This window comes from Falco peregrinus, chromosome 8 (genome assembly GCF_023634155.1).
Source record: "Falco peregrinus isolate bFalPer1 chromosome 8, bFalPer1.pri, whole genome shotgun sequence".
NCBI classification, from domain to species: domain Eukaryota; kingdom Metazoa; phylum Chordata; class Aves; order Falconiformes; family Falconidae; genus Falco; species Falco peregrinus.
Genome location: NC_073728.1, coordinates 30,832,071 through 30,848,215, shown reverse-complemented (window position 1 = coordinate 30,848,215; position 16,145 = coordinate 30,832,071). Strand labels below are relative to the sequence as shown.

The window sequence follows — 16,145 nt, the reverse complement described above, 5'->3', positions numbered from 1 at the left end:
TCTAGAAATCAGTTTTCCTCATGACATTGAAGTTGTGCTGTGGTGTGGGTTGGTTACAGCCTGTACTTTAAACACGAACCCCTTAAACACCAAGCAAGTTTGAAGAACAGCTGATACTTAGCAGAGTCCTAGCAAGCCTTCAGCCAGCCGTGGTTCTTCTGAGGGTGGCCTGCCCACAACAGCAGTGAGTTTTGCAAACACTTCCTTAGCGTGGCTGGTGCTGTGGCAGGAGGAACAAACCCTCTGTTGAGGTCCTCATAGCAGCATCCAGCAAGGGAGCTGCATCCACATGGGCAGCAGTTTGCTTATCAGCAAGGCTGTACTGGTGAGTACTAGTAGAGCGGTGGCTGTTCTGTCTGAAGACAGCTAAAGTTACTGTATAGGGGGTGTACGTGGAAGGAGTCTGCGTGAAGTGTGGTCAGTAGGCTGAGGCGAGCGTGGGGCAGTCCCCTCAGCTAATGTGGTGAGCATCAGTTGTCAGGCTGGAAATCTGAGATACCATCTTCGGACTGGGGGAGGCTCAACTACAAGGCGGAGGTAATTACTGACTTGAAACACTCACAGTGATTGTGCAATGTTTCCAGGCACTAAAAGACACATTGCCTACTTACTGAGACAGGTGAAGGAAAGTAAGACCCTCCTGTCAGTTGCTGGGTGGGTGTTTCTTGCGAACTGCCTTTGGTTCCAGAAAAAGGTTGCTGCTTTCTTCAAGTAGGGCATGGTGTTTTACTTGCCACCTCATACTCTCAGAGGGTTTGAACAACGGAGAACACTTAGAGCTTAGAGACTGTCAGTGCAGCTGCCTTGTGCACTGCTACTTCAGCATCGAGCAAAGAGTTGGTTTGACTGAGTGCTTAGTGAGTGCCATACTTTGTAAAGGCCTGACACCCCTCCAGGCTGGGGATAGCTGGTACTGGCTGAAGCAAAAATAGAGTGGAGAGAGGGCTGCGAGTTTCCATCCTTTGTGCAGAGCTGCAGTTTGACACTGCCTTGCTGTTGAGATCTCCATTTTGTCTTTGCAGTATGCGATTTCTGGGTGCTATTCTGATTGCTCTGAACTTCTTGCCCAAGGGGCCTTGGCTGGCAAACCCAATAGCTATTTACCCTGCCCACCTTCCAGTACCAGTGAATTACTGCAGGTTGATGCCTGGTAGCTTTTCTACTTGAAAAGTTGCTGTGTTTGACTATGCTGGAAATCTGAAGGAGGAGTTGAGTTCTTTGTTACGGACAAGCAAGGTTCAAAGAAATGTCTGTCTGATGTACCTTGAACTAATTTTAAACTGGCATTTGTATGCAGCTAGGTCCTGAGACTTGTGAAGAAGGAGGCTTGTTGGTACAACTGTGTGCTGTGTTATTTCTACAACTGCTGGGCTACATCTAACCATGTAAAAAAAAAAAAAAAAAAAAAAAGACCCCAAGAAAGGAATTGTTACGTTTACAAGTTAAGGTTACTGGCTGGAAGTAGGTACAGAGATACTTTCTGGAAGGTGACTGGAAAGGCCTGGTTATTGAGTGTTCTGGCTCTTGTCTACAGTGATTGTGAGTGGCAGCAGTATTTTGTCTCTGTGCCAGCCTTGTGCCTTGAGTTAGCTGTGTTGGAGCAGTTGACTAGGGAGGTCGCGGACTGCACTGGTTTGTTAACAACATAACAAAAGACGATAACCAGATGACTACAGGAGAAGAGTGGAGTGTAATTTTTAAAGTTGAATAGCTATGTTGGAAGAGCTCCCAAGTATAGACAAACCCCCAGGAGAGTAATATTGCATTCTTTACGTGCTCCACGTTTCCTTCCTCATTGCAAGAGTAAGATGTAAAATTTCCTGTACAGTTATCATAAGATAACTTGAGAATTGCAAATAATGCAGTTCAGCTTAGTCGGGGGTCAGTGGGGTTCTCCTAAGCACTGAAAAAAGTTCACTGGCTTGTGTACCCAGCTTAATATTGCCACAGCACCTTAGGTGACAAGTATTTCCTTTTTACTATTTGGTTTGACTTATTCTACGTGCTGAGCCAGTTGCTTTGCTGTGAATTGTACCAGCTTCTATAATGCTACAGTGGTAGTATCTAGGCTGAGTAACTTCGGTCTGTTCAGTCTTTGTCATTTTTCTCCTTTAAATTCATCATTTTGAGCTCCAAGCTGGCACTAAATACAAACCTCTAGTGGCTTTCTGCTGGATAGCTTTTGATAGAAAATTTAGGCATTACTGGCAGAGGCTTTGACTAAGCACATAGTTTTGATGGCTTATTAGTGAAAGGGGGAGCTTTATTTTTGCAGTGACAGAGTTGGGATGGTGAGGAGAACGTTTTTTTTTCTCTTGTTGATGTGTTGACGTTATGCCAGATGTAGCCTAGCCTGTCTCCCGTAGTGCAAACTGCAAGCCTAGTAGGAGGATTGGAGAAGAACCTTCTTTTGGTGCCTATATGCTCAATCCTCAAAACCTGGAGGAGCTCTTCGTACAGGAACTGTGCCACTGAGATGTCTTGACTTCTGCCTGACTCTGCGCCTGTGGGAAGAGGTGGTACTCAAAATCCCAGTCCTAAATTGTTTGTAACATCGGCTACTGAAAACTATGGCATTTAAATTCTGCAGAAACAGAAGTGAACCGCTGGGGTGAAACTGTGGCTTTGTGATTACCAAAGCTTGTTACGTGGGGAGCATCTGTCCTGTTGATTTCAAACTTGGTGGGATGTAGAAGCCATATGCTTCATTGCCTGGGAGGTTCATTTTTTGTCAGCTTGGGTCTTGGTTTTCTCAGGTGGTGTTTTTTCCACTTCCTCTTGTGAGGAAGAGGGGGAGTCAACAGACTTCCTAACATGTGCAGAAAAGCTTTTTTTTTTCTTGGTTAAAAAAAGTGCAGCTTAAACACCTGTTGCCTGGTAGATGCAAGCCAGCTTGAGCCATTCCTCTTGGCTTTCTGTTACTGTTTTCCCCAGGTTTCAAAGGTATTTCTGGCTCTTCTCCCCTGGTGCCATAATGTATAGTGGATCTTCTTTAGACTACAGTCCTCAAGGTTATGGCATAAATCTGTTCTTCTATAGTGCACCATAATTTTTATCCTATGCCTTACTTTACATGTTTAAAAAATGAGGAAGTCTGAGAGAAATTTGTTTATATCAGTTTGCTTAAAAGATTGTTTCTGTGCCTGTAGGCAGAGGCTTACAAACTTTTAAATGAAAACCACATAGAAGAAAGACTTGAAACTTTGAATGTTCCTTTCTCGTGGCAGCATGGCCAGCTAATGGTTTCTTGGATGTGTTGGGACTTGTTTATGTGTGGAGTTAATAAAAAATGGCTATTCTGTGGTAATTTAAGTCATTCACACCCTCCTGTAATCTGAATTTTCAAGTTTAAGCAAGTTCCACATTTCCATTTTAAAAGCAATTAGGGGACTTCTTCACAGTGTTCTATCCAGTCCAACAGAAGTGTCTCCTTTTGAACATGTGTGCAGCTTCTGGAGTCCAGAAGCAAACCACCCAGCTAACTTGAAAGGTTTCAGCTAGAGCGTGGTAGCTGCTGAGTATCTCTTACCTGCCCCTTCTCCAGTAGTGCTCCACTGGAGAGGTATGCGGTGACGTGCTGCCTTGCTGTGTGAAAACCCTTCTGTTAGATGCTTAGAACCTCCTGTATGTAATACTGTCTCGCATAGCTGGAGTGCCTGCAGCAAGGAGCAAGACCAGCCCATGCTAGAGGGCAGGGCAGGGGCCAATATTCAAAGGTACAGACAGGAAGACTTGGAGGAAAACTTCTGCTGTGCTTTTATGATTGCTTGAAGCCACCCCCTTCTTTTGCCTGTGCTGCCATGGGTAGTTGGAGCCGTGTCATTAACCGTTTTGGTTGAGGATGCGAAAGCTCAGAGCACTGCTTTTGGAGTTGGTGCTAAGCTGAAATGAGTGAGAAACTAGCTTCAGCAATGAGAAAAGGCGTGGCTTTCTTCTAGTTTCAAACCAATGTCTCTTAGAAAGAAAAAAGGTGTTCTAAGAGTATCAGTTGGAGTATTGACAATTCTAGAATTTGAAGTCAAATCGCTCTTGAAGTGACTTGAAGCAAAATGGTGAGACTTTGGTATGTTCTTTAGGTGGTTCAGTTTGGGGTAATGGTCACAAGCAATAAGCTGTCATGGCATTAACTTAAAGCCTGAGGTGCCGTGTGGGCAGTTGCAGCTCATGCTTCCTTGCTGCTGTGGGGGTTAGGTTTTGCTGGTGAGGAGGGAGTTTAGTCTACAAACACAAACAATCCCTTCAGGCTGATGGTAAGATTTGCCAGGCAGTTGGCAGAGGTGAGTCCCTGGATGTACAGAACCAGTTTTGATTGCTGTCAGCCAGTGGGGATTTGAACTGGCTGCCTGGAACGGAGGGACCTGCTCTCCGTAGGTGACACATCCTGCCTGATGAATAAGCAGAGCAGCCTGTGTGGGCAGCTGGGGCATGTCTGCCAACACTTGTAGGGTTAGGGAATCTCGAGACCACAAGCCTCTGTGCTGCATCTCGATGCTGTGCTTGGTGGTGTTAAGATGTGGCAGTTTTTAAGTCTGTCCAAGGAGGATGGAGGTGAGATAATGAACTGAAGTAGTCTGTCGTGTGAGGTGTGCTTTTGTTTCCAGGTTAGGGTTCTTGTGTGCATCTCGTCTGCTGTCAGGTCCACTTTGTTTTATTAAGACTTCTGTGGAGGCCTTATTTGCTCTAACACAAGGTACTTGGATTTGCTGCCACAGTGACTCCAATTAGTGAACTTGTGCCTCCAGCTTTCTCCCAGCTGTTTACTGAGCCAGGTGTCTGCTCCACAGCCTCTTCCCTTGCTCTGAGCTTGACCTGCTTTCCTCGTGCTGGCGGAAAAAGTAGGGCAGATTTCTAGCTTTGGGTATTATTAGACAGGAAACAACAAAAAAAACCCACTGTGGATTTTTATCACTGCCTCCTGAAACAGCTAACTGGTGATGAGGGAGTGCTTCAGGATGCGGAACGGGGGTGTTGGGAGCCCTGGTCTGTGGGAGGCTGGAGGGACAGGCCCAGGGTCTGTTCCCTGGTTGCTTGGAGGGATATGTTTAATGGCAGATGGAGGGACCAGGAAAAAAAAAAAAAAGCTGCAGCTAGGTTCCTAATGAAATCTTCAGACAGGAGAGTTTCTAGAGTTGAAGAATGTAACAAATCCCAGCCATGTAGACGCTTTTTTACACATAAGCCAAAAACTTACTTCAGAGGTGACGCTGTTCCTCTGAATGGCAGGAAAGTTTGGTCCAGCCTTTCTTATGTATGGCCTTGGTTTTCAGGACACCATGGGCGCTCTTGGTTGAACTGCATCTAGACTGTGCCAGTGCTGTTTCCTGGACATGTGTAGTTGCGATGTAACAGAATTCAGCCTGGAAACAGCTTGAGCACCTAGTTTATGAAAATTGCTCATTTTACATTTCCTGGAGCCTAGTGTTGTGCTCTATCTTGCTGGCCAGCTGATGCCATTGATTGTTGAAGACCAACAGTCAAAACAGGATCCAGGCCTCTTCCTGCTTTCACTTCTTAAAGCAGATGCATTTCCTGGTGACCTGCTTAAGGATTTTGTCTCTACCTTTTTGGGTGGGTGGTGATGGTGGCAGTTGCAATAATATTGATTACTAATCAGCTATTCCTTAAGCGCCTAATTTACTGTCTGTCACTAAAACTTGTAGGGAACTGATGGGTAACTGCTGTTGTGAAGAATAACCAAAGATTTTTGTCCTGACCTACCTTGTCTGATTCCTTAAAATAGAACAATGCTGCTCATATCCAGCTTATCACAGCTTTGCAGCTGTATATGAATAACCTATTTTGTGACATGCTTTCAATCTTTTTTTGCTCCAGTCTTAATTTAACCTATAATACTGTTCTTTTTCATTTCTTTCAGAATGGACTGCTGAATTGGGAATTATTGCAGACTCAACAGTACAGCACTGCTTGTTGCTTCATCTATTACTAGTTATTTAAATTGGACTTTTAATATCCTGCCAGCTGCTGTTCACACACACATGGTGCATTGTTGCCATACTCAGAATTGCATCTTTGAAACCCAGACCCTCAGTAACCTTCATCGAACAAAGAGGCGACCTCCTGCGTACGTTTATAAAGGGATTTTTTGGACCTACTGCCCTCTAGCTTTCTTGCTGGTGCTGTATTTCTAAGACACTATGGAGCCCAGTATGGAGTACTGCCTAGCCCAGGTGTTGCAGAAGGATGTTGGAAAGAGACTTCAAGTTGGCCAGGAATTGATAGATTACTTCTCAGATAAACAGAAGTCAGCTGATCTTGAACATGATCAGACTATGCTGGATAAAATGGTTGATGGACTGGCCACTTCTTGGGTAAATTCCAGCAATTACAAGGTAAGACTTGTCAAATGGAATGTGATTACACTCCGAAGTTTCAATGTCAAGTGCCACTTGATCTAAGTGAAAGTTGTATAGCAGACTTTCTAATATACTGTTCTGTAAGCTGATAATTATGCTGAATGAACCATTCTTGTCCCATTTCTTGGTAGTTGGTAGCCAACACGATATTGAGGACTCAAGGCAGTAAAAATTCAGTAAATGAGGTTTTGATAAATGGATTTAAATTTGGTGTTACCCTGGTTTCTTTGTGTACATTGTTAGCTGGTGGCATGCTTTGATCATTCCAGTAGTTAGCAACGTTGATTTCCTGCTATATTAAAAAAGTGAAACTGCAAAAAGTATATATAACCAGCAGGATTTTTCACTGTCATTAAATCTTGCTAGATTTTTTTTTCCTATTTTCTGGGGGCAACTTAATTACAGTTGATCTACTGTACTTAGCTCACAAAAGGTCGTGTGTATGTGTGTGTATGCATGCATGTTCTGTTGAATTTGACAATGTTGCAGTGAGTTGGTAGGACATAGAGCTGCGCTGCCTTGTTACTCCCTTTATGTTGCTTCATCTTTCTACAGGTCTTAGTGAGGAAGTCCTACCACTCACATGTGCTGTGGGAGTGGGGAGGGGTTCTCAGCTGTGGCTTGGAAAACTCCTCCTGGTCCCTTCATGAGGCACTCTGACAAGTCTAATAGGGTACTTAAGCTGTTGTATGGGACCTAATAGGAAACTTTGTTCCTTTCTGCTAAGTCCAGAAAAGTCTGAGTGCTCAAGTTCCTATAGAGCTGAGCCTCCAGATAATTAACTGAGTGTCGTAATGGAATTCTTTCCTGTAGAAGTGGAGAGACTAGCAGTGTAGGTTGCAAGTGCTCTGAAGCTCAGCATCCTCGGATTAATTTAAACTATTTTTAACAGAAATTTTCGCTGAGAAATGGTTGTGAGATTGCAGTGTATTTGTCAATGTGTTCTGCACAGCTGCGTTTTTTCCTCTTAATTTTTGTCAGCAAGCAGCTGAGGTAGAAGCGATTTGGCAAGTAGGAACAAAAGAACACCCCCCACCCCCCCCAAACCAACAAACCACCAAAGCCAGTATCATTTCAGTAAAAGGTCCATTCTGGTGAAGCTCGTGAAGTCTTAGTTTGTTGTCATGAACAAGCATTGTATGTATAATTTCCTGAGAGCATTGCATGATGTTACTCCCCCTTTTCTTGCTAACTGCCTTTTCCCTACAGACTTCTGTGATTCTCAGTGGAAAGGTAACCCAAGTACAGTAAACTTGAAACGTGCTGTTTGCGTGGATTTTATGAAGTGATACGGATCGCAGATCTATGCAGTACTTACTGCATACTTGCAGTATGCAATTCCAGCATCACACTTAGCAGAATTCCTTTCAGGATAAATTGTTCTCTCTCTCTTCCACCCCTCTCCTTCCCAGCCTTTTGTCTGTTGAACTACACATTTTTATTCTGCAGTAACAAACTGGTGGCCCTTCTGTACTGCAGTGACTCTGTTCCAGAACTCATGCTGCTGAGCTGGCTGTTCATTAATGTGCGTGTTCTATAGATAGCATTTGCTGTGTTTAAGTTCTAGTAAGCATAACAGACATCTCAGATGTCTGGAGGGTGTTTTTTCAGTGAATAAGTATAATAGAGGACGTGAAACGTTGGAGTGGGGCAAGCTGGCTATCTGGGGGTTAGCAATGTGGTGGGGTCTGCTTCAGTATCCAGCCAAGGTTTAGTGTATCACTGTGTACCAATCTCTTGTTTTAGTGCCTTCCTCTGTGTTATAGTCACCTTCTGAACTGCTTGTGGGGTGGGGGTTCAGAAGCTCAGATCTGTCTGGCGTGAGGGAGAACAGGGTGGCTGTGTCATCTGACCCCGGCCATGGATTAGTGTAACAACCTTGAGAGTGAAAGGCCGAGCATGGCTGCCCTGGAACAGCCATCTGGACGGCTAAACTGCCCTTGTTCGGTCACCGTTGAAAAAGCCGTTAGCTTTGCACTCTGCTGCTCTGCTCACCTCACTCCCTTCATTTGGAAAAGTATTGGCTTAAAACAAAGATTGAGATCATCTGCATGGTCTGAAATTTCCTGACACTTCAGTGATAATGTGTGTGCTCGCGGAATTAGACTGAGTGTGGGTAATGGGACACGTTGTGTTGGGACAGCACTCAGTTGATTCATTGCTCCTGTCCGTCTAGGACTATTCTAATTCAACATTTGTGCTTACATATTATCACCGAGGAAACATCAGCGAGCCGAAGAGAAGTGACATCTCTGAGTCAATTCAGTTCAGTTTGGTTCAAAGGGAGCCTCAACTGATGATGAAATTCCTGTGCCTCTACAGGGAGGGCTCAAGCTGTCTCCCTCACTGGCTTACAAGTCTGAGCTATGGATGTTACAGCCATCCTTGACATTTTTAGGCTTGGGTGGTTTTCCTGTACATGGTTTCTATTTTAACCTGACACTACTTTGTGAAGTCCTTGACCTCAGTATGAGGACTGGAGACAATTCGATCTTCTTTTTCAAGTGATGCACCAAAAAAGCAATGATGGAGGGGGAAGAGGTGCTTCTCTTTCCTTGGTGCTGTCCAAGTCGTAAAAGCATCATGTGTGGAACAGTGAGACCTAACACTTCTGATAGCACTCAGCACTCTCAGTCTTCTGACAAATGGCCTTGTGACCTGGTCACTGATTCCTGCTGCATATCGGGCAGCTGCCTTAGGTGCAGGAGGTACTTGGATAGTTCAGGATGCTTTTCAAGTCAAGGCAACGTGTGGGTTGTTACCTGAAGCAAGGCTGTGAGATCCAGTGCAAGGCCATTGCGTATGCGTGCTTGCCGGGAGTGTGCTTGAACTGCACCCAACAGGCATTGCCTGGCCTGTGTTTTCCCAGCAGTGCCTTCAGGTGGGTGGAAGACCTGAGACTAGTGCCGTGGGAAAAATGGAGTCTTCTCGAGAGCTCTTACTCTTCTCTGGAGCTCAGTTACTTAGAGCAGGCAGCCTATGTTTGCATGGGCACTAGGAGCTGTGGGGTATGCTAGTGAGGCTGGGCTGGGGAATGTATTTGAGAACGCTGCAGACCAAAGAGGAATCCTGCCTCTGTTCCATTTCTTCACACGCTTTGTTTGCTTGGTCTGTGCCGTGTCAGGATGGTGGTTTGGCTTGAGTCCATTTCTTCCCCTGGCTAAGCAAAAAAGTCAGAGTTATTTTGCAGATCCTTGAATCCCTGAACAATAACTAAGGCCTGCACTGAGCTGTCTGTCTTGAGACATGCAGCAAAACATGCAGCAGCGTCAGGAGCTTCAGCATGTCCTCTCAGCTTCACAATCCTATGGCAAGGTGAGAGAGCTGAAATTGTTAGTAATTTCTTGGTGAACAATCTCACTTTGAGTTGCTCTGTGGCAGTGTTTAGTAGTGCTGCTGTTAAGTACACAGGATCTCCTGACTGGTCTGCGGCCGATGTACCTTTCTCAGTATGTAGACTATCATGTGCCATTGATGTTTCATTTTGAGATGTAGTGTAAAGGAATATGTCCAGGATCTTAAAGTGGTATTCTACCAGCCTGATATTCCTAGAGGTGAACTGAGAGTGTTTGGCAGTGGCCTTCTCTTTCCTGCTTCTCCACAGCAGGTGAGTATTGTACCATCGCCTCCATCTAGCAATAGGGATGAGGTCTCCTGCACCTTTTTTCTTCCCTGTGACGTGTGCTCTGTGCTGTTGTAGTTGAGGTTTACACGGAAAGTAGCCCTTGCTATTGCTGGTTCATTTTTGACTAGCAGCACCCAAGAGTGAACTCAGCATAGAGATTTGGTGGTGATGGAACCTTTGAGCAGGTCAGGATCCGACAAATTGAGAAGAGGGTTTTACTCCATGTTTTCTTATATTGCAGAGTGGTGGGAGAAACCCCTTTGAAGTAAAACTGGGTGGGGGTGTGGGGGTTTGCAGTAAGGAACTGAATGAAACTGGGGTTTTTTCCTGACCTTTGGCAAGTAGTGATTTTTTTAATTATTATTTTTTCTGGTTGCTGCACTACTCTCACTGCACAGGCTATGTTTGCTAAAGAGAGTATCTTACCCTTGGATGGGATGATCCCTTTGTCCCAGTGCAGCTTGATCTGTGTGAGGCTCTGTGCCCAGCAGCCCACAGGACTGGGCTTTGCTTGTGAGAGGGGAGTTAGGATCTGACTTGTCCCCAGCCACCGGGGTCTGTAACCACTTCCACTTGTGGAGGCCTTCTGGCTGACCAAGCAAGGTTCTGTACTGGTGGACCCAGTCTGCCAGGGTGGGTGTTCTGCAGGGCTGTGTCGTGAGCTTTGTTTGTGTTCATGTGTGTAGGACTTCAGATTTGATTTGTTTAGTTCCTAGTTAATTTTGATACTTAGAGAGGCATCACACTCTTTAAAATAAAATGTGTGGTGGGATGTTACAGAGAATTTTTTTTAGATGGTGAAATATTGCAGGGAAACTTTTATTTCCCCTAACAAAACTCCTAACAGTGTTAGAGAAAGCAGCCTTCCATTTGGATCTGTTTCTGAATATCAAGTATTACAAGAATGTGCTTCACTGAGCTGAAGAGAAATAAAACTTACATAAATTAGCTGGCTTTCTTAAACTGTGTATTGAATTTTTTTTCTTTCTTTGCTAATTGAGGGGTAGAACAGATGGTGCAGGCTTAGTTTAAAGTGGCATCCATTAGAGTTACTTAAGCTGATGAATGGTAGTTCACTATAAGCATACATTTGTTCTCTATACCATGTTTATTTTGGTTGAAATTCAGTGGAAGAAATCCTGATTTAAGAAATAATTATCGTGCATGCTTATGGGTTGATATGATAATTTGGTAAGCATGTTTTGTTGAGTATTTAGTGCACAGGGGAAAAAAAAAAAAGACTTCACCATCTGGGGAAGGAAAAAAGGGACTTGTAAGGGGTTTCCAAGCAGCTGCTGTTAGCTGGTGAGTTTTGGGATGCTGGAAGGATGTGAGGATTAGGAATATATACATTCATTTAGCAATTTCATCCCTGAAAACCTATTTACATGAAGCTGTAATTGCTAATAAAAATGAATTAAATTAGTTGTGATTCCCAAAAGATATGGGAAGTGAACTATGGAGCAAGAGTGATCTTGGACCTGGAGTTGTGAGTAGAGCCTATTCCTTGCCCTATGCCCATGTTACAAAAGCTTTGTTGGCAAAACCTGCTTCTGACAATTCCTATTGTGGGGAGAAGAGCTATTTTCGAATGGGCTAAAGACTCATTGGACTTGAATTGCATTAGGCTCCTATGCTGGCATGCTCCTAATAGGCAGGAAAACCCACCTTAAATTTAAGAAAGACCAGAGTTTTGGCGGCAGGATATCTAGTTTCCTGTAGGCATTGAACATTAATGCTCAGTTCAGCTGATCAGTCCTCTTTTCTTTGGCTGTAGTAGCTGCGCCTGCCTTTCTAACACTTAACTCCTCTGTGTGGTGATTTGATCAGATTATGGAGCAGCTCTTACCTGCTTGCTATCAGCAGTATGGGGAGGTGCCATAGAGGGTGCAGTGCCGAATAGGAGGTTTGTAGCAGCTGGGCTAGATCAAATTTAATACTAGCTTCAGTCCTTCTTATTCAGGACAGGGAAAAAAACCCAAAAAACTAATGTAGCAAGTCGGCATTTAGAGTTTTCCTATGGCTCTTTCTTAACACTTCAAAGGTAATAATGACTGGCTGTAGCAGGAAGGGTTCTTTGGTGGCTGAGGTGGGAAGAACTGTAGTGGAGTAGTAATACTTTCCGGTGGTTTTATACACAGTGCAGATATGGTACTGGTTGCATAAAACAAAGTTTTTGAGCCAGAGTGTACCAGACAGCAGTATCTTTCAGTTGTTTACTGAGGTATTATGAAATCAAATATAAATAGTGAAAACCTGCAGAATCGCAAGGGAGTGTGAATAGTGGAGACTCAGTGTTGAAATAAATAGGACAGAAGTTTGTTTCCATAGTGGCACATGCAAGGTCTGTCTAACTTGGTATCCTGTCTCTGGGTGGCCAGTAGTGAATGGTGAGAGGTGAGTAGAAAAATGGGATACAAACTAAGCGTTTCCCTTGCATATCCTTCTGGCTAATAGAGATTTGAGTCCCTGATTTTACTTTCTGGCCAATTTTGTATTATGTTTCCATAGATTTTAGTGCTGGGACTGGCTCAGGGGAAGTGTTGTTTATGGGTGTGTGGTTTTTTTCAAATCTTTTAAGATTTTATTTTTTATTTAGAGCTGTTTTCTCTTGGGTGCTTGGTAGTGCAGCTGCCTTGGCTTTGGTAGGGCCAAACAGGCGCTGGTCTGGGACTGAGAGTCTGAACAACACACAAGACTGAACCATTGTGGTTACTAAATTGAGAGGATAAAGTTATTCCTTTAACGCTGGTGTAGTGTTTCAGTTGCAGCGCTTCAGTGCTCCTCACAAGGGGATATTCGGTGGTCTAGCACAGTTCTAGCACTCTGGAAACCTTGGGTGTATTGCTTGGCTGCATGCTGAGTGTCACAGCTGATGCATCGGTGGAAAAGGCAGATTATTGGGGATTTATTTCTGTGAGGATAAGGGCATACTAATGCTATTGTACAGTGCTTGTCGGGTCCTTCTGTGGCATGTGTTGTACAGTTCTAGTTGCCCGTCTGTAAGAAAGGAATTCAAGCTGGAACAGGTGCAGGGAAGGGCTAGCATGGTGTTTAGGGGACTGGAGAGCCTGCCTAACCAGAGACTAGAAGTTTAGCTTGTTTAGTTTACAGTATGAAGGCTGAGAGGGAACATGACTGCTGTCTATAAATACATCAGAGAGGCGAACATCAGGGAAGGGAAAGAACTATTAGATCTAAAGGGCAAGGTTAGCACAAGAACGAACGGGTATAAACTGACTGTGAGTAAATTTAGGCTGGATGTGAGATGAAAGTTGCTTGCAGTGTGAACATTAGAAAACTCTTGGAGTGGGATAGATAAGGACATCTACTTGGTTTTAGGATGGATCTTGTGATGGTTTTTGAGTGATGGTTTTGAATAGTTTATATACGATACAGGATTAGGCACAGTGATAGGGGAAGCTAATTTCGCTGCTTTGTCTGTATGGTAGAACAGGTATGATACTGTGCCCGAAACTGCTCTAACACTTTGAATAAACACAGATATTTTAAAAAGTGTACTGGTTTTGGTTCTCAAAAATCCCAAAGTGAATTACAGAGACTGCTCATGCCATGCCTGAGGATCACGTGCCTGTTACCTCTCTCTGGATTAAAATTAGCAGTTGCTCATACACATGTGCGATCCAGCTCTTATCATGTTTAGTAAGTAACGGGGTGAGTAGAGGAGAATCCTCATTTTCCCCTGACATGGTGATTCCTGACTTGGAATTGTTGCCTGAAGTGGAGGTTAGTTGCAGTGGTAGGTTTACAGGCATCTTGATTGTTTGCTAGTTTCTAAATGGCTTAGTGGAGTTCTGTTGTCCCCTTGATGCTGAAAGAAATACTCATCAGCCCACATAGTTCCCTCACCAGCACCAGCCTGTTAGCTTCTTGGCTAAAAGTATGCACACTCTTCTGTGTCATCTTTGTGGGATGTTCCTTGAAGTTGTCTTAAAAGCTGTTCTTGTCTCAGCCTTTGAACTTCACCATGAAAAAACACTTACTGACAGATCCCGCTGGCAGTGGGGTCTAGTTGCCTCTGACGTTGTCTAGCTTTAATGAAGTGATTTTATAAGCAGATAAGTTTTATGAAGTCTTGTTTCTTTGGCTTTTTCTGTGCGGATTTGCTGGTGTCTAATGTTGTGGTTTTCCTTACACTGAAGTCTGTCTTTTAATGGAACCTCTTTTGCTTGGTTGTTATATTTGTAAGAGCATAATGTCTTTGGGATCTCTATTTTCTCTACCATGTTAGGTTGAAGTTTGCTAAAACTGGTTAAAGAATGCAGAAGTTATAGGGAGAGGGCAGAATATATGAATGATAGATGAACAATTTAATGATCTCTTCCTTAAAAGTAAGACTGAGAAATACCTGGTGCATAGTAGTAAAAAACACTTTGTTTTGTTTTGTTTTATTTCTTTAAATCTTCCAGACTGATCTTAGCTTTAAGTGCACCTATGTTAGTTTTTGGAGGAACAGCACACTAGATTAACAAGGCTGCTGCATGGATACTTTTTGTTTCAGATATGTGATTCTGGCTCTGGCAGCCCTTCTTTTGCAGCAGTTGCATTTTGGAACTGATTTCCTGTATTGTCATAGGATCAGCTCACAGGATCACAAAGTAATTCAGGTTGCAAGGGCCCTTGGGCTTGTCTAGTTCCATCCACCGTATCTTTGTTTACAGTCAAGGTCTTAAAACTTGTTTCTTACTTGTTTTCCAGTAAAATTTATTAGCATGTAAGTGGGAAGTGTCCCAGTGTCAGAAGTGCCTGTGTGTATCAGCTCCCATGTAAATGCCTTTGGGACGCTGGTGATGACAGCGTAGCGGTTGGGATTTGTCTTAGTATGTGAGCTGACTCTTACGATGAGCCACCCAAGCTCATCTTACTAGTGACAATCTAGCCGAGGCTCAGGACAGTTGGATTTGTTCTGCTGCTTGGTTCTCTCAGCTTCATGTTTCTGATGGCTGGACTGTGCTGTATGTGAGCTTGTATAAGCAACCTCGTGTATTTGTATCCCATGTGTTGTCTGCTCTGTGGCTGTATCATTACATGCAGGAGGGAAGGTGTGGAACACAGAGTGGAGACACGTAGTTTCTGATTTTTCTCCAAGTGACTGCTACCTCCCACAAATTTGTTCGTTACTTTCTTCCTAGATCCGATCTCTCCCTCTTTTTAAGTTTTATAATTTTTTAAAATTTATTTTAACTAGGCAAAACCTGCTACGTTCCTCATTTGGTATTGCTTTTGTGCCAAATATGAAACCTTAAAACAAAGCAACATTTGAGTATTCAAGAATTGGAGCAAAGAGTCCCAGTTATCAGAGCATGTAAAGCAAGATCATTTTTTTTTATAGTGTGGCTGGGAGTTTAGCCAGAGGAAAGATTGTGTAGGATTGGGCCCTGCATTAAGTGTGAGAAAGAAAACTTTCATGCCTAGTAATGCTTTTTCATCTCCAAAAATAGCTTTCCGGAGAGGTTTGTGGAAACAATGAAAGATTAGGTAGTAGAGCCCCATCCTGGCATACCCTTCTTAAGGCTGGCTTTGCTCATTACGGGGGCAGGACATGCACACAAGTGCAGAGGCTGAAGGGATCTCTTTTGGGATGTGAAATTTTCGGGAGGTTAACTGTGGTGTTACCAGCTCGCCAGGGTAGGAGTGTTTGTGCCGGTCAGCTGGTGGCTGAGAACCTGCTGATAGCAAATGGAAAACCTAAAGTTGCTTCTACCAGTGTACTTTGAAATTATGCTGTTTGAATAATATATAGTGAATCGTGTCTTAGAAATCAGCTCTTTCTGCTAATTGTCATAGTTCTTTGTGTGTCTGTTAGAACTATTTTCAAATACAGTGTTTTTGCCTTGTATTGCTATGACTCTCAATTAGACTAATATCAACTGGCACAGTCATGTTGGGTCTAATTGCAAATCTTCCTGCAAATGGAGGCATCGGTGCTTATGCAGTGATGTGGAGGTGTCTGCTTTTAACAGTTTAGAAGTTTAGAAATACTTTATGTCTCACTATCAGGAACTTAAATAAAGGGGATGCCGCTTGTTCATTGCTGTTTAAAGCTGAATGTTACAGGCTTTTACTGATGTACAGCCATCATCAAAGTTGTCTGATGGGGCCAGACCTTTTAAGAACCCAATTTC

At 43.6% G+C, this 16,145-nt stretch overlaps 1 protein-coding gene across 1 annotated transcript in view; it reads left to right on the top strand.

Moving 5' to 3' along the window:
* The window catches only part of CLASP1 (cytoplasmic linker associated protein 1), a 181,290-nt gene that overhangs the window by 6,516 nt on the left and 158,629 nt on the right, over positions 1 to 16,145 (top strand). Inside the window, exon 2 of the mRNA XM_055811576.1 lies at positions 5,876 to 6,350. Coding sequence (XP_055667551.1) covers positions 6,156 to 6,350 — 195 coding nt within the window. The 5' untranslated portion in view covers positions 5,876 to 6,155. The remainder of the gene's footprint in view (positions 1 to 5,875; positions 6,351 to 16,145) is intronic.